General features: G+C 34.0%; 2 protein-coding genes across 2 annotated transcripts; both read right to left on the bottom strand.

Moving 5' to 3' along the window:
• Window positions 1-716: 716 nt before the first annotated feature.
• On the bottom strand, window positions 717-3,622 carry LOC115979164 (tropinone reductase-like 3). The gene is made up of 6 exons (XM_031101132.1): window positions 3,444-3,622; window positions 2,822-2,938; window positions 2,266-2,400; window positions 1,874-1,999; window positions 1,694-1,795; window positions 717-1,579 (listed from the first exon to the last, which is right to left on the bottom strand). Exons 1-6 carry the CDS (start codon window positions 3,579-3,581, stop codon window positions 1,430-1,432), a joined length of 768 nt encoding a protein of 255 aa, XP_030956992.1. The 5' UTR covers window positions 3,582-3,622; the 3' UTR covers window positions 717-1,429.
• A 2,608-nt stretch (window positions 3,623-6,230) lies between these two features.
• On the bottom strand, window positions 6,231-25,021 carry LOC115980236 (tropinone reductase-like 3). The gene is made up of 6 exons (XM_031102513.1): window positions 24,530-25,021; window positions 8,967-9,095; window positions 7,365-7,499; window positions 6,972-7,097; window positions 6,792-6,893; window positions 6,231-6,677 (listed from the first exon to the last, which is right to left on the bottom strand). The coding sequence occupies exons 1-6, from the start codon at window positions 25,019-25,021 to the stop codon at window positions 6,528-6,530; spliced, it is 1,134 nt and encodes a 377-aa protein (XP_030958373.1). The 3' UTR covers window positions 6,231-6,527.
• Window positions 25,022-25,956: the final 935 nt, after the last annotated feature.

The raw sequence follows: 25,956 nt of genomic DNA, 5'->3' as shown, positions 1-25,956 counted from the left end.
GAAGCGATCCCCAGAACTGCCAGATCAGTAAGGTGGCGCCCTCCTCCAACAGGACTGCTAAAAATCAACTTCGACGGTGCACTCTCTGTTGAAGAAAATATTGCTGGTTTAGGTGTAATAATCCGTAATGAAAATGGATTAGCTATGGCTGCTTTGTCACAACAGATTCCGCTGCCTATTTCGGTAGAGATGGTGGAAGTGCTAGCGGCGCGTCGAGCCCTATGGTTTGCAAGAGAGTTGGATTTCCACAGTGTGGTTGTTGAAGGTGACTCAGAAATCATTATTAACTCCATCAGTGGCAATAGTATGGATCACTCCGAGTTTGGGCATATTCTTCATGACATAAAGTTTCTTAGCTCTTTTTTTACTTGTATTTCTTTTCAGCATGTTAAAAGACAAAGTAATGGTCTAGCCCACAAGTTGGCTAGAAGAGCATTGTCTAATACTTTAGATGTTTGGATGGAGTCTGTTCCTCCAGACACGGCTGATGTCTACAATGTTGATCTTCAATTCATTCCTTAATAATATTCCCCACTTAGGGGTTTCTCAAAAAAAAAAAAAAAAAAAAAAAAAAAAAAAAAAAACTAAAATTATGGAGTGTGTTGTCTTTGGATTAAGTCATATCTATTATATGATAATTGCTCTTTATCATAATTCCAAGACACTAATTGATTTATGATAATTGCTCTTTATCATAATTCCAAGACACTAATTGGTTTATGGTAAGGGGGTTTAAACCCGTTTCCTTTTTTCTTTCTTATTCATACTTTCTCCTAGATCCTAGGAGGAAGGTGCTTGGGGCATACACAACATTCTGTGAGAGATGATGTAATGGACAATTTATTGCAGACCTAGTATCAGAATCTCCCAGTCAATCCAAAGCGGCAAAGTAAAGACATTTGGACGAATCAACCCCACCCAGAAACAGAGAAGACTGAAAAGGGTAAAGCAATGGAATCTATGGATGAAGATAAGGACTTCATAGCATGTCGGGAAAACACCAAATTTGCCAAAGAAATGGTGTTAGCATTTCCATCCGCTTCACTAGAACAAGTCATGACACTTGTCCAGAGACACTACGTTGTTCAACAGGGTTGATAACGGTTGGCTTCAGGCCTTTCTGCTCATCCCCGAATGGGAGATTGGACCTCTTCTTTCCAATCCCACCACCACCACAGGTGAAAAGAGTGCCCATTTGATTCTTGAATGAGGAAGTAGTTCGTTGCCCGAAAATCGTCTGCAGTAAATGCTGCTTGTATTTGATTCTTTGCTTTGTTTGAATAAAGTTTCTTATTCATCAAAAGTAAAAAGGAAAAAAAAAAAACAAAATTTCTTGCTTTTTAATTGTTATATTGGAAACAAGTATTAAACTGAAGGGTTTCTATGAGTAGAACGGTGGAAGACAACACATAGCCATATAGAAAGGGATCTAGAGTCTAGAAGGCATCCCTCCCGCCACCACTAGAATTTCTGCTGTTATATAAGAAGCATCATCAGATGCCAAAAATGCAGTGGCAGCAGCCATGTCTTGTGTGGTACCAAGCCTGTTAAGTAAAGTCCTCTGCTCAATCTCCTTCCTCTACAATAAATAAAACCAATACTCAGTTCATTGCAGAGGTCAATGCAGCAATGCTCAAAATCTTGTGAAATGGGCAAGGTCAGTCACGCAATTAAAGGATGGACTTATACTTACAATAGCATCATTTGTTGTAAGGAATGCGGCAAAGCTTGTTGGTACAAAACCAGGAGCAACACAGTTTACGCGTGTATTTGGTGCCATTTCAGCTGCAAGGGCCTGAAGGAAACAAGGAAAGAAGATATCCATGATTTGTGAAATTCTTGAACATAGAACTAATAATGAACCAAGTTATACCTTTGTAAGCCCAAGAAGGGCTGTTTTAGTCACCCCATACATAGCCATGGTAGCTGGTGGTTGGTAGGCAGTAAAAGAGGAAATAATAACCACTGAAGAACCCTTCTGCAAGTGAGGAGCTGCATCCTATAAAATTAATGTAGTGAGTATCAAACGTTACAAATCATACTAATAGTGCCAGCTCATGAAGACTGCAAAGAGAAGATCTACCAACTATGAGACAATAATGAAAAGATTATAAAGGCCAACAGTTACTGTACACCACTAAAAGCATCCAAAAGAACAAAAAATAGGTAAGACACTTAAACATATTATAAAACTAGTATTGATGCCCATGCATGCCCCACAATGGCATTATTCCATTACAATGAAGAATCTTCCAAAGAAATTACCTGTAAAATAAGTATGGATGATTTGACATTTATCTCCCATAGCTTATCCAGGACAGATTCTTGAGTTTGCAAAATGTCATCAATTGAAGGATTAGCAGCTGCGTTCGATACAACCACATCTATTTTCCCATATTTCTGCAAATGAAATTTTAAGTTAAAATTATCTAATAGAACCACATTCAACATTAGTAAAAGCATGTTCTTACTTAAAACAGAAATCCATTCCCTTCAAAAATAATATAGACACAGATAGAAATAAAGACTGAAGAACCAGGAAAGCAACAATCACAATTAAACATGTATGTTAAGATATGGCTAAATGCCAAGAAATTACTGCCTTTTAACATGATACAGCCTCCCCATTACTTACTAATCACGAGATAAAGGGATTGAGTAAATCAACTGAGTCCAGCTGTTGAACTTTCTGATTTCCATTATTCCATAGCATAAACCATATGCAAAACCTTATAAACTCACACTTTCTAAAGTTCCTACATTCATTTACTTTTTCTAGGGTCATTCACATAAAGGTCAACTATTCAACTTCATTTCTCACCTGAACAGTCTTGTCTATGAGGTTCTTCCTTTGTTGTTTATTTGACACATGACAAACGACACCCAACACTTCGATTCCTTGAGCTTTGAGTTTTTCAACTGCCTCATCTACGTTGTTCTGTATCAATTTCACCACACACAAGTAAACAAGTAAATCAACATCATATATCTGCTTAAAAAGCAACATGAGACTTATCCACTTATAAAAGCAACTAAGAAAAGAAAAATCCAAATTCCTTTTTCATAATCAAAACATGACATTCTATTTCTTCTTTCCTTCCTTCCTTTCTTTTCTTTTCCACAAGTTTCTCAGTAACCAACCAGAGCGTAGAAGGAATCAAATATGAGTCAAATTCAATAACCCCAGTTGAATTCAGCTCCTAAACTATCCACCCAACTAAACCAGATACTAACTTTATGCGTAGCTGAGATAAAAATTCATTTCCTCAAAACCAAAACAACATAAAACTCAGAAATTTCAGATCAATGACAATGAAACATAAGGGTAGAAAAAGAGACACCAAGTTTGGCTAGAATTGAGAAACCCCAGATGAATTAAAGCGTAGAAACCTAAAAATATGAATGAAAAATCGAAAATTGAGGGGTGACCCACGACCACCAACCTGTTTGCGAGAAGAGACGACGACAGAGGCACCTTCCAAGCCAAGACGCTCGGCAATGGAGAAGCCGATGCCCTGAGTCGAAGCTGTGACAATGGCCACTTTGCCTTCATATCTCTTGCCAAACTTCGACTTGTCCATTTGTTTGACTTCCTGATCTACGCATTCGTATTGTAATTACTAATCAGTGAATATATATATATATATGGGACCGAGTTTTTTTTTTTTTTTTGGAAAAAAGATATGAGAATATACCGACGGATCTTTACTAGTTGTGAGTTGATGGGCGTTTAAGGTACTTTGAGTTGCCCCACGGGCCACCACGCACCCTACTTTGAGTTGCACTACTAGGCAGTTTGGTCTCACAAGACGTGAGAGATAAGGGTGGAAAGTCAAGTATTCAGTAAGGAGCTTTACATTTATATACAAAGAAGTTAATACCGTGCCAAAGGCTATATCAATTTGGTTAACAGTACTATATATTTCGAGTACTGATCAATACTGGTATACTGTTTTGGGTTTACCGCTATAAATAAATATAAATTCATTAATTTAAGTTTTATTGATTAAATCTCATAAATATAAGTTATATAACCATATTGTCAATGACTCAATTCTTAACCTGTAATTCTAATCCAAGCTCAATAAAAAATAATAGATACACTTATTAAAAATTAATAACAATCAAATTAATATTATATTATATTAAAAATAAGAATCAATCTGCCACACGTGGGACTTTTAAAATTTCAATTCATTTGGTGGCAAAAGTCAAAAAATGCTAGATGTAAAGTAACAACTATCAGTAAATATCAATTTGAAGAGTTTTTAAAGCATGCTAGCTGTAAAGTCTATTTCTTGGGCGTGCTAAATATCATTTGAGAGGTTAGAAAAACCGAGAAAGAGAGAGAGAAAGAGAAAGTTAGACGGGGAGAGAGAGAGAGAGAGAGAGAGAGAGAGAGAGAGAGAGAGAGAGAGAGAGAGAGAGAGAGAGAGAGAGAGAGAGAGGAGAAGAAGATGAAGTAGCAACAGCCAAAATCAATCCACGCCCCGACTTGAGGTCGAGAATGTAGAGATTGTCGCCAGTGGAAGGTGAGAGTGAGAAAGAAACACTTTTCTTTTTCAGGTACGGTATGAATTTACTGGCCGAAATTCAATATAAGTCTCCGGTTCAGCTGAAACGACCCGGTAAGGCCGGTGTATTTTCCGGAACGAAACTACCTTGTTTCTATACCGGCATAGGCACTGGTATGATAAATTCCGGCCGTATCGACCGGTACGGTACGGAATTAACTACCTTGCTTATATAGGCTTAGATTAAGGTAGAGTAAAATTTCTATATTATTAAAAAAAAAAAAAAAGAAGATAATTTGAGTTGTGACACTTTTTTTCTCCACTTTTAGAGAGAAACATTTGAACTCATTTGTTTCTATTTAACATTAGTTTTGACAAATTAATTGTTAGATTGCATTATTTTATTATATTTGCATAATTTTTAAAAAATTAATAACTATATTCTCAATTAAATGTTTAAAATTTCAAGTTTTTGTAATCTTAAATCATACATAAAAAAATAGGTTTATATATCAAATAATAAATAACATTCAATTGGAAAAAAATTTAACATATGTGTTAAGAACATAAAAAACGTGCAATCCTTGCCTCCCTTTTTTTTTTTTTTTTCTTTTTTTGATTTCCTGAAACTATGGCATGGAGCTTTGTTTTGCTTTTCTTTTTTTTTTCTTTTTTTTGTTTAATTAGACATGATTTTTTTTTCAATAAATTTAGGTGATTTTTTTTTTTTTGGGGTTGCTAGTCACTTTTTTATTTTAATTGTGCATCATTTTATAAAAAAGGATATATGAGTAAATTTATAAAACTCACTTTTTCTATCTCTCCACTTTTTCACTCCCAAGCAAACAAAAATGAGAGAATATAAAATCTTTTCTATCATCATGTTTTTTTGCTAGAAATCATCATATCAAGACACTAATTATTATTATTATTTTAATTAGTTTTTAGTGTAAGCATTATTCAAGGATAATATACTTTACCAATTGAATCAACTAAAATTATGAAGTGTGTTATCTTTGGATTAGGTCATATCTATTCTATGATAATTGTTTTTTTATTTTCATAATTCCAGGACCCTAATTGGTTTATGGTAAAGGGGTTTAAACCTGTTTGCCTTTTTCTTTCTTATTCATACTTTCTCCTAGATCCTAGGAGGAGGGTGCTTGGGGCATACACAACATTCTGTGAGAGATGATGGCAAAAAAATAATTATAGTGATATTTTCAAATAAAAAACAAAAAGCAGTTTAAAATCTAGGATTTGTTGTAAAAAATATTGTGAATGTTGCACTTCTAAAAAAAAAAGAATAATAATAAGAGTTTAATTAGCAAACTTTTACTAGTTTTCATCTAAATCTACCACTAACAACACTGTTTTACTTACCACTATCAATCTACCACATCAACAAATATGAAAAATTTTGTCAAATTTTTTTTGTCTTAAAAATTAAAAAAAAAAAAAAAAAAATTCTATGTAGTTCATGTTAATTAGTAGTAATTTTACATCTAAATAAGATGATCAATTTTCGCCTTAGACTCCCAAATGCATCAAGCCGCCCCTGATAGCATGTCGGGAAAACACCAAATTTGCCAAAGAAATGGTGTTGGCATTTCCATCCGCTTCACTAGAACAAGTCATGACACTTGTCCAGAGACACTACGTTGTTCAACAGGGTTGATAACGGTTGGCCTCAGGCCTTTTCTGCTCATCCCCGAATGGGAGATTGGACCTCTTCTTTCCAATCCCACCACCACCACGGGTGAAAAGAGTGCCCATTTGATTCTTGAATGAGGAAGTAGTTCGTTGCCTGAAAATCGTCTGCAGTAAATGCTGCTTGTATTTGATTCTTTGCTTTGTTTGAATAAAGTTTCTTATTCATCAAAAGTAAAAAGGAAAAAAAAAAAAAAAAAAAAATTCTTGCTTTTTAATTGTTACATTGGAAACAAGTATTAAACTGAAGGGTTTCTATGAGTAGAACGGTAGAAGACAACACATAGCCATATAGAAAGGGATCTAGAGTCTAGAAGGCAACCCTCCCGCCACCACTAGAATTTCTCCTGTTATATAAGAAGCATCATCAGATGCCAAAAAGGCAGTGGCAGCAGCCATGTCTTGTGTGGTACCAAGCCTGTTAAGTAAAGTCCCCTGCTCAATCTCCTTCATCTACAATAAATAAAGCCAGTATTCGGTTCATTGCGGAGGTCAATGCAGCAATGCTCAATATCTTGTGAAATGGCCAAGGTCAGTCACGCAATTAAAGGATGGACTTATACTTACAAAAGCATCATTTGTTCTAAGTAATGCGGCAGACCTTGTTGGTACAAAACCAGGAGCAACACAGTTTACGCGCGTATTTGGTGCCATTTCAGCTGCAAGGGCCTGAAGGAAACAAGGAAAGAAGATATCCATGATTTGTGAAATTCTTGAATATAGAACTAATAATGAACCAAGTTATACCTTTGTAAGCCCAAGAAGGGCTGTTTTAGTCACCCCATACATAGCTATGGTAGCTGGTGGTTGGTAGGCAGTAAAAGAGGAAATAATAACCACTGAAGAACCCTTCTGCAAGTGAGGAGATGCATCCTGTAAAATTAATGGAGTGAGTATCAAACGTTACAAATCATACTAATAGTGCCAGCTCATGAAGACTGCAAAGAGAAGATCTACCAACTATGAGACAATAATGAAAAGGTTGTAAAGGCCAACAATTACTGTACACCACTAAAAGTATCCGAAAGAACAAAAAATAGGTAAGACACTTAAAACATATTATAAAACTAGTATTGATGCCCATGCATGCCACACAATGGCATTATTCCATTACAATGAAGAATCTTCCAAAGAAATTACCTGTAAAATAAGGATGGACGATTTGACATTTATCTCCCAAAGCTTATCCAGGACAGATTCTTGAGTTTGCAAAATGTCATCAAATGAAGGATTAGCAGCTGCGTTCGATACAACCACATCTATTTTCCCATATTTCTGCAAATGAAATTTTAAGTTAAAATTATCTAATAGAACCACATTCAACATTAGTAAAAGCAACTTCTTACTTAAAACATAAATCCATTCCCTTCAAAAATAATATAGACACAGATAGAAATAAAGACTGAAGAACCAGGAAAGCAACAATCACAATTAAACATGTATGTTAAGATATGGCTAATTGCCAAGCAAATTACTGCCTTTTAACATGATACAGCCTACCCATTACTTACTAATCACGAGATAAAAGGGATCGAGTAAATCAACTGAGTCCAGCTGTTGAACTTTCTGATTTCGATTATCCCATATCATAAACCATATGCAAAACCATATAAACTCACACTTTCTAAAGTTCCTACATTCATTTACTTTTTCTAGGGTCATTCACATTAAGGTCAACTATTCAACTTCATTTCTCACCTGAACAGTCTCGTCTATGAGGTTCTTCCTTTGTTGTTCATTTGACACATGACAAACGACACCCAACACTTCGATCCCTTGAGCTTTGAGTTTTTCAACTGCCTCATCTACATTGTTCTGTATCAATTTCACCACACACAGGTCAACAAGTAAATCAACATCATATATCTGCTTAAAAAACAACATGAGACTTATCCACTTATAAAAGCAACTAAGAAAAGAAAAAAATCCAAATTCCTCTTTCATAATCAAAACATGACATTCTATTTCTTCTTTCCTTCCTTTCTTTTATTTTCCACAAGTTTCTCAGCAACCAACCAGAGCGTGGAAGGAATCAAATATGAGTTAAATTCAATAACCCCGGTTGAATTCAGCTCCTACATTATCCATCAAACCAAACCAGATGCTAACTTTATGCGTAGCTGAGATAAAAATTCATTTCCTCAAAACCAAAACAACATAAAACTCAGAAATTTCAGATCAATGACAATGAAACATAAGAGTAGAAAAAGAGAAACCAAGTTTGGCTAGAATTGAGAAACTATTAAGAATGCAAAGAAGTGTTGCATATCTCAAGCCACACAGCTAGCTAGTGGTGTAGCTGGTACTGATGAAGGAAGCACTAGCTCAGCCACAAGAGCAGCAGTCAATGCAGCATTTGCTGATGAGGTGTGCACTGATCAGACTACCAAGCTAGCATCAAAGGACAAGATTAACTCAGCAATCTTGGAAATGGTTGAGTCCATGCCACATCATGAGTTCTTCATCCAGGATCATTGAAGAAGTTAGTTCCACAAATCTAGGAGTTAGTTACTTAGGCTTGCCACGTGTACAGCCACCAGAAAGTTCGAATAACTGATTTTGGCGCCAATAGTTGAGTTAGTTATTTTTCTGTGTATATAAACAGAGTAATGTGTAGATGTTTATTCATCCAATTCATTTCATTGTAATTCATTCTCAATCAATGAAATTCTCCCAATTCTATTTAGTCTCTCTGTTTTTTGATAGAAACCCCAGATGAATTAAAGCGAAGAAACCCAAAACCTGTTTGCGAGAAGAGACGACGACAGAGGCACCTTCCAAGCCAAGACGCTCGGCAATGGAGAAGCCAATGCCCTGAGTCGAAGCTGTGACAATGGCCACTTTGCCTTCATATCTCTTGCCAAACTTCGACTAGTCCATTTATTTTGGCGCCTTGATCTACGTATACTTCTTGTAATTACAAATCAGTGAAAAAAAAAAATATAAATATAAAATAAAAGTTGGGTTTAGACTCTGTGGTTGCGTTATGTGACTTTACCAAATTGCAAAAATTTTAATAAAATTTTAGATTTTAAGAATAGATATATACATAATTTTTGGATAAATATGACAAATTAAGTAATGAAAGAAAATGGTATTTCATTTACAACTATAACAATTGTGTCTATCTAAAATGTTATCAACAAAGCCTAAAATCAATACAATAAAATTATCTAATGATATAATTTAAATAAAAAAAAAGAGATAAAAAAACGTAAAAGAAAAAAAATTGAATTTTCATTTTTTTCCTACGTTTCTTTAAAAAACATAAAAGGAAAAAAAGATAAAACTTGCATTTTTTTTTCTTACGTTTAACTTTTTTTTTTTTTTGGTGGATGAAAGCATACATATTGTTAGAGTCCCATTTGATATAAAATTTAAATCCTATTAAAAATATAATTGTTAAAAAAACGTGTTATATTGCCATACTAAAAAAAATAGAATTAAAAAAAGAAACGTCATATGAATAGAATCAAAGAAAAAAAAAACGTAATTGATGGTTGAGACAATGAGGATATAAGATAGTAAATATAGAGTCCCATTTGTTATAAAATTTAAATCTGATTGAAAATAGAATTATTAATCAACGTGTTATATACCATACTAAAAACAAAATAGAATTAATGGTTGTAAGGAAATAGTATATGATTTTTTTTTTAATTAAAACCTAATTATCAAACGTAGAAAGTTTAAAATAAATTAAAAAAAATCTGCAAAGAACAACACAACTTTATCCTAAGAAGTGATAAAACAATAGATGAAATTAAAGTTGATAAGAACAAATAATATGTTATATTTATGTTAAAAAATCATTGTAATTAAATATAGCAAATAATATGTTATATTTATCACCCTTCCTACCTATTTTCAATACTATACATCTTAAATTACCAAATATCAAGCTTTTCAATTGGAAGGATCAAAATTTTCTCTAATAGATTTTTTTTTTTTTTTTTTTGGTTTTTCTCTTGCAATAGGCCTCTGAATATTTATTTTTCCACGATTTATATTTCATTGAGTCCAAACATATTTCTTATTTTGTTATTATAACCACTTGAATGAAATCAACACTAAATCAAATGATTTAAATATCAAAATAAGAAATAAAAATTAAATTTCTTTTAAGTGTACAAGTACAATTTATTTTTTAATCTGAAATTTTGAATTAATTCTTTTTTTCATTTTATTTGTTATTAAATTTAATTATATTATCAAAATTTTTTTTATTAAGCCGTGCATCGCACGAGCATAATACTAGTTATATATAATAAAAGTTGGGTTTAGATACCATGGTTGCACCATGTGGCTTTACCAAATTGTAGAAATTTTAATAAATTTTTAGATTTTAAAAATAGATATATACATATTTTTTGGATAAATATGACAAATTAAGTAATGAAAGAAAATGGTATTTCATTTACAACTATAACAGTTGTGTCTATCTAAAATGTTATCAACAAAGCCTAAAATTAATAGAATAGAATTACCTAAGGATATAATTTAAATAAAAAAGACATAAAAAAAACGTAAAAGAAAAAAAAATCGAATTTTCATTTTTTTTCCTACGTTTCTTTAAAAAACATAAAAGGAAAAAAAGATAAAATTTGCATTTTTTTTTCCTACGTTTAATTTTTTTTTTTTTTTGGATGGATGAAAGTATACATATTGTTAGAGTCCCATTTGATATAAAATTTAAATCCTATTAAAAATATAATTGTTAAAAAAATGTGTTATATTGCCATACTAAAAAAAATAGAATTAAAAAAAGAAACGTCATATGAATAGAATCAAAGAAAAAAAACGTGATTGATGGTTGAGGCAATAAGGATATAAGATAGATTTTTTTTTTTTTTTTTTTTTAAGGATATATATATTTTTGGAGTCCCATTTGTTATAAAATTTAAATCTTATTGAAAATAGAATTATTAATCAACGTGTTATATTACCATACTAAAAACAAAATAGAATTAATGGTTGTAAGGAAATAGGATATGATTTTTTTTTTTAATTAAAACCTAATCATCAAACATAGAAAGTTTAAAATAAATTAAAAAAATCCACAAAGAACAACACAACTTTATCCTAAGAAGTGATAAAACAATAGATGAAATTAAAGTTAATAAGAACAAATAATATGTTATATTTATGTTAAAAAATCATTATAATTAAATATAACAAATAATATGTTATATTTATCACCCTTCCTACCTATTTACAATACTATACATCTTAAATTACCAAATATCAAGCTTTTCAATTGGAAGGATCAAAATTTTCTCTAATAGTTTTTTTTTTTTTTTTTTTGGTATTTCTCTTGCAATAGGCCTCTGAATATTTATTTTTCCATGATTTATATTTCATTGAGTCCAAACATATTTCTTATTTTGTTATTATAACCATTTGAATGAAATCAACACTAAAACAAATGATTCAAATATCAAAATAAGAAATAAAAATTAAATTTCTTTTAAGTGTACAAGTACAATTTATTTTTTAATCTGAAATTTTGAATTAATTCTTTTTTCATTTTAAATGTTATTAAAATTTAATTATATTATCAAAATATTTTTTATTAAGCCGTGCATCGCACAGGCATAATACTAGTTATATATAATAAAAGTTGGGTTTAGACGCCATAGTTGCGCCATATGACTTTACCAAATTGTATAAATTTTAATAAATTTTTAGATTTTAAGAATAGATATATACATATTTTTTGAATAAATATGACAAATTAAGTAATGAAGGAAAATGGTATTTCATTTACAACTATAACAGTTGTGTCTATCTAAAATGTTATTAACAAAGTCTAAAATCAATAGAATAGAATTACCTAAGGATATAATTTAAATAAAAAAGAGAGATAAAAAAACGTAAAAGAAAAGAAAAATCGAATTTTCATTTTTTTTCCTACGTTTCTTTAAAAAACATAAAAGGAAAAAAAGATAAAACTTGCATTTTTTTTCCTAAGTTTAATTTTTTTTTTTTTTTTTTGGTGGATGAAAGCATACATATTGTTAGAGTCCTTTGATATAAAATTTAAATCCTATTAAAATATAATTGTTAAAAAAACGTGTTATATTGCCATACTAAAAAAAAAAAAGAATTAAAAAAAGAAACGTCATATGAATAGAATCAAAGAAAAAAAAAAAAAACGTGATTGATGGTTGAGGCAATAAGGATATAAGATAGATTTTTTTTTTTTTTAAAGGATATATATATTTTTGGAGTCCCATTTGTTATAAAATTTAAATCTTATTGAAAATAGAATTATTAATCAACATGTTATATTACCATACTAAAAACAAAATAGAATTAATGGTTGTAAGGAAATAGGATATGATTTTTTTTAATTAAAACCTAATTACAGGGGTGTCAATTTGGGTTAGCGTGTCGAGTTCGTGTCGTGTCAAGGTAGGGGTATTCGACTAAATGGCTCAACCCTAACCTGACCCATTTAATAATCGTGTCATGATTCTTCAACCCTAACTCGATTTGTTAATAAGGCGGGTTGACCTGACCCAACCTATTTGACACGCTTAATAAACGAGTCGTGTTGGGTTGATACAGATGTAATACAACCCATTTCAACCTGTATAATATTAAATATAACATCCATCTAAAAATAGTTTTTTTTTACATCCCAAAAAACAGTGCAGACACTTCAAGTCTTCAACTCACATTCAAAATAATATAGTTCAACAAAAATATAATATTCATCTAGAAAATAAGTTCTTTACACTCTAAAAGAAGTGCATACATTTCAACCCAAATTCAAAATAACTAAGTTTAACAAAAAAAAAAAAAAAATAACATAGTTAAAAAAAAATATATATATATATATATATATAAAATATCCTTGGAACTCGTCAAATGTTAAGTATCAATATTTAAAGAATTTGAGTAAACAGTAGACTAATCCTAACTATGACCACGATTATCATCTATAGATTCTTTGTTGATGTTCAAATTCATAACATCTTCCATAAGCTCATCCAATTTTATTTGTGCAAGTTCTATGCCAAAAAAAAAAAAAATATTAGTAGTTCTAGGGTCTGTAAAGTTTCAATTTCCAATTATATCTCTTGTAAATTTTTGTAATTACTCACTTTTCTTTTTAAATTTAAAATATATGTTGGATATAAAAGGTATTTGACAAATCTAAAATAAAATAAATATTTATTTGTTAAATGAGTTAAACGAGTTGTGTTAAGTGGGTCATTTCGGGTTGACATAAATAAATTGGCGTGTCAAACGTGTCTATTGCGGGTTATGCGGGTTGACCCACTTATGACATGTTTCTTATTGTATCGCTTTCGAGTCGACTCGTTTATGACCCAAACCTATTAAGGTCCAACCCTAACCCGAAAAAACCCATGTCGGATTTGTGTCGTGTTCGCGGGTTGGGTCGAACATTGACACTCCTACCTAATTATCAAACGTAGGAAGTTTAAAATAAATTAAAAAATCCACAAAGAACAACACAACTTTATCCTAAGAAGTGATAAAACAATAGATGAAATTAAAGTTGATAAGAACAAATAATATGTTATATTTATGTTAAAAAATCATTGTAATTAAATATAACAAATAATATGTTATATTTATTACCCTTCCTACCTATTTACAATACTATACATCTTAAATTACCAAATATCAAGATTTTCAATTGGAAGGATCAAAATTTTCTCTAATAGTTTTTTTTTTTTTTTGGTTTTTCTCTTGCAATAGGCCTCTGAATATTTATTTTTCCATGATTTATATTTCATTGAGTCCAAACATATTTCTTATTTTGTTATTATAACCATTTGGATGAAATCAACACTGAAACAAATGATTTAAATATCAAAATAAGAAATAAAAATTAAATTTCTTTTATGTGTACAAGTACAATTTATTTTTTAATATGAAATTTTGAATTAATTATTTTTTCATTTTATTTGTTATTAAATTTAATTATATTATCAAAATATTTTTGTAAGGTTACAATTTGGGACCCAAGTCCAAAATGTATGGAGCCTCGGTCCAATGAGCCTGATACAATGAATTTTGTAGAGAAATGGGTTGGAAACTCGGGCCTTAACAAGTTAGACACGCGACCAACATGTCCAAATGATAAAGAAAGAAAGATAACATCCATTTACTAGGGAATGTCGTCCTCGGATCTTATCTGAGGAGGAGGTTGATTCTTAATATGTTGTTTTTCTCCTCTTTTTTTTTTTTTTTTTTTTTTTTTTTTTTTTTTTTTTTTTTTTTCCTGCTCTATCCTCTATTTTATACTGTCTTCCTTCCATCTCCACCGCCCACATGTAGATTCAGATTTATGGTGCTGATACTTGTCCCATTAGCCCCTACCCAAAGTCGTTGGGAGTGGTTGTAAAGGCTGGAAAGCAGGGTTCAGTTAGTTACAGAACACTTAATGCATTGGCAGCAAGTTTCTCTTAGATATTTTCATGCCTCTTTTTGTCCTTTTCTTCCTTAATACTTGTCCTCTTTCATGGTGTGGTCCGATGCGTCACCTTCAGATGACTGACCATCTCTTTTCTCCTCGGCCTGGCCTGTCCGAGGAGGAGTTCTTCCTTGGGTTGGGCCCCTGGCCCAACATGTACATTGGTCTGGGCTTCCCTGTTTATCACCCCCACAATAGCCCCTTCAGATTCTTCTTTTATTTTTCCCGGGAGGAAAGGAGGATCTTGATGTGATAAAAACTCCTTCGCGCCCATTTTACCCCATTTATGTCAATAAGGTTATTTCTTAATTTACCCAGGTCACGTTCCTGACGTTTCGATACACGAGGCACACCTCCATTAAGGTCCTTACGAAGTAACGCAGATCCAACGGTTTAAGGACTTCTTTGGAAATTGTGGGGGATTTATTTTCACCCATAACTTTCTCTTTGAAACCTGGGCGAATTAATTTCTACCAGATTTCGCCTCTTATATAATACACTTTTGGGGGAATCATTCTTCCTCATTCATAGATCCTTGAGTTCTGCAGGAACTTCAAGTTCTTATTCCTTTAGGCATTTCCAAGGACCCCACCATAGTGGTGATCAAAGTCTAGGGAATGAGGTGGCTAAGGATAAAGGTGAGGGCAAGGAAAACAAGTCCTCCTCGAAAATCAAAGATGCTGCCAAAATCCAAGATAATGCAGTTAAGGCAAGGGAAGCAAAGGCCAAGGGCATTTCTTCCTCTCAACCGAGCAAAAAGGAAATTATTCCTTCTTGAGTCAGGACCCGAAGTAGGTGTAGATCGCATCAGATTTTTGGTGCGACAAGGTTCGAGTCCCATTCATTTCTCAACCTTGATAGCAGAACATCCCGTAACTAGGAGAAGGGGGGTCCATCAAGCGTTCCCACCTCTTCTTCTTTCTCATTGCCGGTACCATCTACGCTTCCTTTTCTTTCTCATCACCGGTACCATCTATGTTTTCTCATCGTCGGTACCATCCATGCTTGCTCATCGTCGATTCCATCCATACTTGCTCGATTGCTGCTAGAACAAGATTGTGGACCTACCATTCCTATGAGCTTTCCCCCTTTTTTTATAGTTTGCTTTTGAAACAGGCTTGCCTAAGCCATTTTGTATATGATGTACTTTCCCTTTATTTAATAAATGAAAACTGCATTCTCACTTTATGAGTCTTCCCTTTTTGCAATAATCGTTTCATGAATGGGTGTGTTTGATTTTTTTCTTTCAAATAGGGCTTAGAACTGATGTTGTTCATTGTAATGAAAAGTTGTCACCCTACCTTAATAAAAATTGACAGCGGTACTCGACTGCTAACTTTGAATAAGTTAACTATATAGGATTAATCAGGAAAATAACCATATGCTCTACACTGCGAATAGTGCAATCATTAAAGAGTGTAGAATTTGAAGTAAGTGATCCGAGGGGACCATCGTGTACTAGGGTTCTGTTTGACGTTTATGATGATGTTATAGTGTTAATTCCTTTAAGCATCTGGTCTGAGGACTCAGGCATGTGTTAGGTTCTGTCTAAATAAATGAAAGGATGACAGCATAGTTAGTTTCCCCTAAACCTGTGATCCGAGGAGCCATCCAGGATTCAGGTTCTATTTAAGCACTTCATAGATATGTCATAGTGTTAATTTCCCCCGAGTATCTTGTCCGAGGACTCAGGCATGCGTTAGGTTCTATTTAAGCACTTCATAGAGATGTTTTAGTGTTAATTTCCCCCAAGCATCTGGTCCGAGAACTCAGGCATGCGTTAAGTTTTGTTTAAGCACTTCATAGAGATGTTTTGGTGTTAATTTCCCCCAAGCATCTAGTCCGAGGACTCAGGCATGCGTTAGGTTTTGTTTAAGGACTTCATAGAGATGTTTTGGTATTAATTTCCCCCAAGCATCTAGTCCGAGGACTCAGACATGCGTTAGGTTCTGTTTAAGCACTTCAGAGAGATGTTTTGGTGTTAATTTCCCGGGCATAATACTAGTATATATATATATATATATATATGGGGCCAAGTTTTTTTTTTCTTTTTTTGGAAAAAAGATATGAGGACATACCGACGGATCACAAGTTGTGAGTTGATGCGCATTTAAGGAACTTTGAGACTTTGAGTTGTCCACCACGCACCCTACTTTGAGTTACACTATTAAGCATTTTTGTCGCATAAATATTTGTGGGATGTGGGAGATACATTTAAGATACTTGGAGACTTTGAGTTGCCCCACCACGCACCCTACTTTGAGTTGCACTACTAAGCATTTTTGTCGCATAAATTTTTGTGGGATGTGGGAGATAAGAGTCAGAGTTCAAGTTTTCTGTAAGAAGTTTTATACTCATATACGCTTAGATTAAGGTAGAGTAAAATTTCTATCTTGTTAAAAAAAAAGAAAAAAAGGGTAATTTGAGAGTTGTGACACTTTTTTTCTTCACTTTTAGAGAGAAACATTTGAACTCATTTATTTCTATTTAACGTTAGTTTTGACAAATTAATTGTTAGATTGCATTATTATTTTTTTAAAAAAATTAATAACTATATGTAAGGACATGATTTGTGACGACCTATAATAATATTGGGTACGCACGTAAAAAGGCCCAGACAATATCATTTATAGAGCGTGGGTTTGAAAGGCCAGGCCTTGGTCACAAGACAGTGGATTTTTCGTGGTGTTCATACATAGTTAAATCGTATTCACTCTAGGAGTTTTTTTCCCAGCCCCTTTCCCAGATTGCTTACTTTTCCTTTTATACTAACCTGCATCCCTTATCCAACGTCCACGTGTGGGTTCGATTTTTCAAGACTGATACTTGTCCCATCAGCCCATACCCAGAGTGGTCGGGGGTAGTTGTAAAAGCTAAAGAGTATGGCTCTGTCAAGTGTAGAGTATTAAATTGCAGTAAGGGCAACTTTCCCTTTGTCCTTGGTCGTTATACTATCCAGCGTACCCTTCTCCATTGACCTAGATATTTTAGATATTTTCCAAACTGTTCCTATGCCGTTTTTGCCCTTCTTTCCAGGGAGACCTCGAATATGCCGAGGACAGAATCATCCTCGGCAGTGTCTCAAGACTACTTGGACTTTTATTACCTATCCTCGGCTATAACCTTCCTCGGCTCGGGCCTTGGGCCCCAATGTAAAAATGGGCCAGGGCCTCAAATTACTGGACCCCACAATAGCCCCTCGAAATCCTGCTGTCCAACCTCTTGATCGGAGAGGAGGGTTTTGGTAATGCCACGCCTTTATTGCGGTCTGCTTAGATCTGCCCTTCATCAATGTGGGTGTCTCTTCATCTATCCAGAAAACATATCGGACTACGAGACATTCCTTTGAACTCATTCAAGATGCGTTCCTACCACTTCATTATCCGAAACGCTCCTTTAGTGATTTCCCTTTACGAGACCATCTAAATTCGACGGTTATTGACGGCGTGGGGAAGTGGAATGGGTATATTCTCGTTTACCGAATTTCTTGAAAATTTGGACAGATTAAATGCCTCCCGTTTTGCCCTTTATATAAGAAGGAAAGCAATAGGTTACCTCATTTACACAGAGACCTTTCAACCCTTTTAAAGTCTGAAAATCCTTAGCCTCCCCTAGAGTTTCCCTTATCCGCTCGCTTACACCTTGAATTGTGATTCGTCCATGATAGGAGCGGGAATGAAGAGACCATACCTTTCCCAGAAATGCTACGTTCTTGTGAAGCTCAAAATGGCTCGGTCAGGGCAGGGATGGCAGAGAATCAAGATACTTCTCATCCTCCTTTCAGCCAAAATCCGAAACAGGGGCTCGTCGCATCAAACTTTCGGCGCAACTGAGCTGGGGTCACCCATTATCAGTACCAGCCGCTCTCTTATGAGCATAGCTAACATGACACCAGCGTGTTAGAAGTCAGGACTGACGCAGGGACCATGTATCCCTGCTTCTTTCTCTCTTCCTTCACTAGTGTCTTCTTTTGCCTCCCTTTCTTCTTCTTTCCCATCACCAGATCCATCCTGGTGCTTTTCCTTCTTCCTCTTCTTCTCCTCTTCCACCAAGGGAGGTCCTTCTCTCAATATGGGTGCTACTGGGGTAGAGTTTGGAAAGACTTCGGAGCAGAGCTTAAAAAGACTTCTAGTTGTTCATTTTTTTTTTATTTTTTTATTTATTTATTTATTTATTTTTTATTACTTTTGTAATTCGTTATCTATATAAGCTTGTTTAAGCCTTCACTGTACGCTGTAATACCTCTTTATATTAATAAAAGTCGTTATCACTTTATTACATATGTTGTATCTCCTTTTTTTAAAATGGTTGTGCCGTGAATAGACATGCTACCCTGTGATTTTTTTTTCCTTATTTTCATACTCTGAATGATGCTTAGGACCGAAACCCTAGCTAATAAAAAGACCTTGCTCTGTGCTTATTGAAGCTAGCTGTCGTAAGAATGTTGCTTTGAACAAATGATACTTAGAGTAAAAATCCTTACAAGAAGAAGATGTTATCATGAACGTATTGGAGGTATCGTGTACAATAAGACCGACCTGAAAATGGGTCATATACCCCAAACTCGAACGAGATGACGGCGGAATGCTCGATGCCGTGTAAGAAACAATCATCAGAGGATATATAACAAAAAATGAACAACACCTGTAGGTCATTGAATAATAAGGCGTTTCGCCATCTTCCTAATAATTTTCCTAGCCTTAACCTTTTCTGGTATTTGGTCCGAGGACTGTATGACTTAGAATTCTTCTTAAGTAGCTGACTTTCCCAAAAGTCTGAGTCCGAGGACCATACAATACCTTGGTTCTGTCAAAAACTTGATTTTGATAAGTAGTTGGTTTCCCCATAGGTTTGAGTCCGAAGACCATGCAATACCTTGGTTCTGTCCAAAACTTGATTTTGATAAGTAGTTGGTTTCCCCATAGGTTTGAGTCCGAAGACCATGCAATACCTTGGTTCTGTCCAAAACTTGATTTTTTAAGTAGTTGGTTTCCCATAGGTTTGAGTCCGAGGACCATGCAATACCTTGGTTCTGTCCAAAACTTGATTTTGATAAGTAGTTGGTTTCCCCATAGGTTTGAGTCCGAGGACCATGCAATACTTTGGTTCTGTCCAAAACTTGATTTTGATAAGTAGTTAGTTTCCCCATAGGTTTGAGTTCGAGGACCATGCAATACCTTGGTTCTGTCCAAAGCTGGATTTTGATAGTTGGGGGAATTATCCCCTCGGCTATGGTGTGGGACCTTGGTTTAAGGGGATTAGCTCCTCGGCCACGCCCCTAGAACCATCCGGGCTGCTAACGCTACAAAGCGCAGTCCCTAGTGAAGAAACGTAGCCCCTAGTGGGACTTTACTCTAAAACACTATATCCGGCTACTGAAAATGATGTGAAGGAAAGGACACGATTTGTGACGACCCATAATAATATTGGGTACGCACGTAAAAAGGCCCAGACAATATCATTTATAGAGCGTGGGTTTGAAAGGCTAGGCCTTGGTCACAAGACAGTGGATTTTTCATGGTGTTCATACATAGTTAAATCGTGTTCGCTCTAGGAGTTTTTATCCAGAAGGCGGGCTGGGAGGCTCTGGTTTTTGGCCATTTTTCCCAGCCCCTTTCCCAGATTGCTTACTTTTCCTTTTATACTAGCCTGCATCCCTTATCCAACGTCCACGTGTGGGTTCGATTTTCCAGGACTAATACTTGTCCCATCAGCCCATACTCAGAGTGGTTGGGGGTGGTTGTAAAAACTGAAGAGTATGGCTCTGTCAAGTGCAGAGTATTAAATGGCAGTAAGGGCAGCTTTCCCTTTGTCCTTGGTCGTTATACTATCCAGCGTACCCTTCTCCATTGACCTAGATATTTTAGATATTTTCCAAACTGTTCCTATACCCTTTTTGCCCTTCTTTTCAGGGAGACCTCGGATATGCCAAGGACAGAATCATTCTCGGCAGTGTCTCAAGACTACTTGGACTTTTATTACCTATCCTCGGCTATAACCTTCCTCGGCTCGGGTCTTGGGCCCCAATGTAAAAATGGGTCAGGGCCTCAAATTACTGGACCCCACACTATATTATCAATTGAATGTTTAAAATTTCAAGATTTTATAATCTTAAATCATAAATAAAAAAATAGTTTTATATATGAAATAATAAATAACATTCAATTGGAAAAAAAAAATTAACATATATATTAAGAACATAAAAAACACGCAATCCTTGCCATTTTTTTTTTCTTTTGATTTCCTGGAACTGTGGCATGGAGCTTTGTTTTGTTTTTCTTCTTTTCTTTTTTTGTTTAATTAGATATGATTTTTATTTTTTAATAAATTTAGATGATTTTTTTTTTTGGTTGCTTGTCACTTTTTTATTTTAATTGTGCATCATTTTATAAAAATGGTATATGATTAAATTTATACAAACTCATTTTTTCCATTCCTCCACTTTTTCACTCCCAACCAAACAAAAATGAGGGAAAGTAAAATCTTTTCTATTTTCCGTCTTTTCCGCCTCTCCAACTAAACAGACCCTAAGTGATGAGAAAAAAATAGTGTGCCCATGTCATAGTCAGATCAATTGTGACAAAATGTATATAGAAATGTGTAGTATTAGCATTATTGTTATTGTTGTGGGGAGAGAAATATTGGAATCTTGAATATTTATTTGGAGAAATTACACTTTACCACCCTAAACTATACCTCATGTTACACTTTGCACCCTAAACTTTTCAAATGCATGTTTTGCACCCTAAACTATGATTCATGTTACACTTTGCACCCTACCGGCTGCCGTTAAGTTTACTGTTAACTTGGATGAAAATTCAAAGTTTAGAGTGCAAAATGTAATAAGGAGTATAGTTTAGGATGGTAAAGTGTAATTTATCTTTTATTTTTAAAGCATTGAGAAGAGGAGCAATTAGGTTTTTTCACGTGATGTCATATTTTTCCATCCAAGTAAACTGCAAACTTAAAATCGGGGTGCAAAGTATAACAAGGGTCATAGTTTAATGTGCAAAAAATACATTTGAAAAGTTTAGAGTGTAAAGTAGAACATGAGATATAGTTTAAGGTAGTATAGTGTAATTTAACCTATTTATTTGAATACCAAGATTTCTATGTTCTACAGGACAGTCGAAGTGAGGAACACGATTGTCTTGCCATAAAAGACAAGAGGAATGCAACCTTAAAATTCACCCTCCACACATTTTCCTTTACAGTTCTACTTAAATATTTACATGTTATTCAGGAGAAGGCACTACAAAAAAATCGTCCTGTCCCAACGTTTTTTTCCCGACATTTTAAAAAATTGTCATAATAGATAAGCCTGTATCAGCGCTTTTTGAAAACGCTGGTATAGGAAATCCTATTACGGCGGCTCAAAGTTTTGTAATCATGAATTTTGAAATGGCATAACTATATTGAAAGATTAGTTGATTGAGCTAAGATGACAATATATAAATATATATATATATAAGCTTGTAAAATCTGGTGTTTGCATTTGTGTGTTGTCTTTTCTGTGGTGATCATGCTAAAGTTATCTTACCTAAGTGTCAAGACATTACTTTTTTATATAAGTGTTTTCCTTTTTCTGAACACATAGATGCATTATGGATAGTGAAAACTGAATGAATCAATAGTTTAGACTACAATACAAACATGTAAACATCATAAATAAAATAAAAATTATTGTTTTTATCCCTATATGTATATATATATATATATATATGTACTTAAATGTTACATGTCCTTTTTCTCTAAAAGATAAATGTCCTTTTTCTCTAAAAGACAAATCCTATTCATTGAATGCAATAATCAAAACCTCATCATCTTGAGTCGTGTGCAACCTCATCAACTGGATGTCCTTACTGTTCTCCCAATCACCCATACCTTATATTAGTTTTCTTTTGTCTCATACTATTACTTTTTTTCTTCCTAATCTTGTTATTGCTGTTGTTTTTGTTTTTGTTTTTGTTTTTCCTCTCCTTTTTGTTCATGCCCATACAAACCATTAATTTCACAACGAAAACAACTTTAAATCCCAATCAGAGAACTTTTGGAACCTTCTCAATTTTATGGGAATCATTTGAGAAATCTTCAAAGAAAATGTTTTCCCAACCAAACTATCCTCCAAAGGAATCGCTATCCATTGGTCTTATTGTTGTGGAATATCATGTCACAAAAAGGTCCTTCACAACTGCCCCACTATTCAATCATTGCATCACAGTCCCTCTTGACAAGTAATTTATTTATCTTTTGCTTACCTTCACATATATCTTTACTTCATGAAGGATTGTGACATGATATTCCACAACAATAAATTCAAATTATTTAATAAAAAAAATGATATAAACTCAATATATAAATATATATATATATTTATATATATATATATAAAGTAAATTATTATTAGGGGTGAACACATGCTATTTTTACTATGTACATAAAAAGTAAGTTCTCTTTAATAGTTTGAGAAAGTTAATTCTTATGTTAAATGGGTTGTGTTTATTAGGGTGAGATACTCCTCAATTGTGTTATAGAAGTACTATTTTTATTATACTAATTATAATATGTCATCTTTAATTGGTTTTGAAAAAAAGTTAATTCTTATATTAAGGTGGCTTGTATTTATTAGGGTGCACAGAATACACAACAATTATATTCCATGAGTACTATTTTTATTATGTACCAATTATAATAAGTCATTTTTAATAGGTTTTGAAGAAAGTCCATTCTTATATTTGGTGGCTTGTGTGTATTAGGATGGAGTACAACTCAGTTGTATTCGAGGAGTACATACTAATTATAATAAGTCATTTTAAATAGGTTGTTAAAAAAAGTTAGTAATTCTTTTCTTGGGTGGATCTTGTACTTATTAGGGTAGAATACTCCTCAATTGTATTTCATGAGTATCATTTTTAGGAAAAAGTTAATGGATATCTTAAGGGTATTGGTTTAGGAATTATTTAAAAATATTGTTATGGGAAAAGAAAAAATAATTAACTTTTTTGACAATTTTTTATATTTTTCATGAATTTTTTATTATTATTATGTACCAATTATGATAAGTCATCTTTTAATAGGTTGTGAAAAAAAAAAAAAAAAAGTTGTATCTAGACTTATTATTTTTGCTAAAACAAAAATGAAAAAACAATTAATTATTTTATTTTATAACCTTAAGGGGGGACCCTCTAATTATGGTGGCCAGCATTCATATTTGGATTTCATGGGTTTTGAACACTTGAACTTCATAGTCTTCATTTGAGAGTGTTATCAATGATTGAAGTATCAGACTATCAGTGAGTGAGAACATATGGTCTTTTGAATTATAGGTAATAGTTTTAGGAGTTTAAAATTTGTTGTCTTGGGGACATGAATATTAGACAATTATTCATATATAGTTCTATCTAAATGGTTCTATTAGGCAATTATATATTGCACAATACTAATACTACTTACGTTGACTACACTATATAGAAGATATTTGGATTTTGGAATCTCAAAGTAGGGTTCACATTGCATGTGCATTCTTGCCTTGCATTTCTCTTCATGTCTATAGAAGTGGGGTCTATTCAAAGTATTTTATTTTCCAAAAAAAAAAAAAAAAAAAAAACCAAAACAAAAACTATAAATGGCTAGAGAGAATATCAATTATATAAAATAGGCTGTTGTTTGTATATGAAATTAGTTTGCGTCTCACATTAAACTGCACAATTATTGAATAACAATGAATGTAAAAAATGAAAGGTCCATTTAGACAAGAGCAAATCAAACTTTTCTGTCCTTGGCTTTAGCAATTTTTTTTTTTTTTTGAGGATCAATACGGTGAAATGTTATTAGAAAACTATAAATCTGAAAGTACAAAAGGAATCACATCCGGTGGAACATGCTCCATCCAGACTAACAATGGAAATGCAAATCTTGCTCTCTTTGTTAAGACATGAGCTACACAATTACCCTGCCTCCTAATATGAGAGAAAGAGAAAGTTCGAATCAAACCGGAAATAGACATTATGTCTTTCACATACTGACCAATTGAGGAGTGACCCACATCACCTGACTTCAAAGCCTTGTAAACACTCTCTGAGTCTCCTTCAAATATTGACTGTGCCATGCCCAATTCTGCAATGAACTGTACAGCCCTTCTTGCAGCTAGGATTTCCACCAACTCCACCGTACCGGGGTAAGGTATTTTTTCTAAAAGTGCAGCAAGTACTTCGCCATTTCCGTTTTGCACCACCACACCTATCCCTGCCTCTCCCGCCTCTTCAAAAACTGCTCCATCATAGTTGGTTTTATACCCCTCGCCCAGTGGTGGACTCCACTTCGTTACAGTCGCAGGGGACTTAGCCATTTTTTCTGGAAATTTCATCTGGAACGCCGAGAGATACTGAGCTGCTGTACTGAAAATTATGCTCTTGTCTAAGCTGGATTCTTGGAGCCGTAATTTGTTCCGGTGATTCCAAACAAACCAAGCCACTACCGCAAATAATTCCAGCCTCTGTTTTTGTACTCCAATCAGATTAATTAGTTCCTGTACTTCATTAATATTCGGATGCTCTGTTCTAACCCAGCTGAAACAGGGGAGCCAAACTTCTTTCAGTTCATCACAATTCCATATTGCATGGAGGGTGGTCTCTTGAGCAGAAAGACAGGCGCCACATCTAGTGTCCTCAAGGATTTTTCTTTTCTTCAAATTCACTTTTGTAGGTAGTGCGTTGGAGCATACTCGCCACAGAAAAGTTTTGATTTTGTTTGGCACCCGTAACTTCCATAGACGTTTCTAGAAGGCTTTCTGGATTGAGGCATCCGAGGCCGATGCTTCCATCATGTTTTCCTCCTCACACAACTGTTTGTACCCAGATTTCACTGAATACTCCCCATTTGTATAGCCCGGCCATATTAACACATCCCGTTGGTTTGTCAAGCACAAAGGAATGGTCATTATGCGTTGGGCTTCAAAGGAGAGGAAGTGTTGAGATATCAGATCCTTATCCCAAGTTCCTGTGTCCTGGGATATAAGAGCCGACACCTTTGCCCCTTCTAGCTCAGGTACCCGTGGAGAGACTATTTTGGAAGACCCTCCGCCTGGGAGCCAATTGTCACAGTACAGACTTATATTGTCGCCATCACCAATTCTCCACTTCATTCCTCCAGAAATTACCTTCCTGGCTTTCATGATACTTTGCCAAGCATATGACCCCGATGAAGTTGTAGCTTCCAAGACCGAACCATTTGGAAAATATTTAGCCTTGAAGACACGGAAGAAGAGAGAATTCTGATCCCGTA

This window comes from Quercus lobata, chromosome 3 (assembly GCF_001633185.2).
Source record: "Quercus lobata isolate SW786 chromosome 3, ValleyOak3.0 Primary Assembly, whole genome shotgun sequence".
Lineage (NCBI taxonomy): Eukaryota > Viridiplantae > Streptophyta > Magnoliopsida > Fagales > Fagaceae > Quercus > Quercus lobata.
The sequence above is the reverse complement of the archived record's forward strand: the minus strand, read 5'-3'. Positions and strand labels throughout refer to the sequence as shown.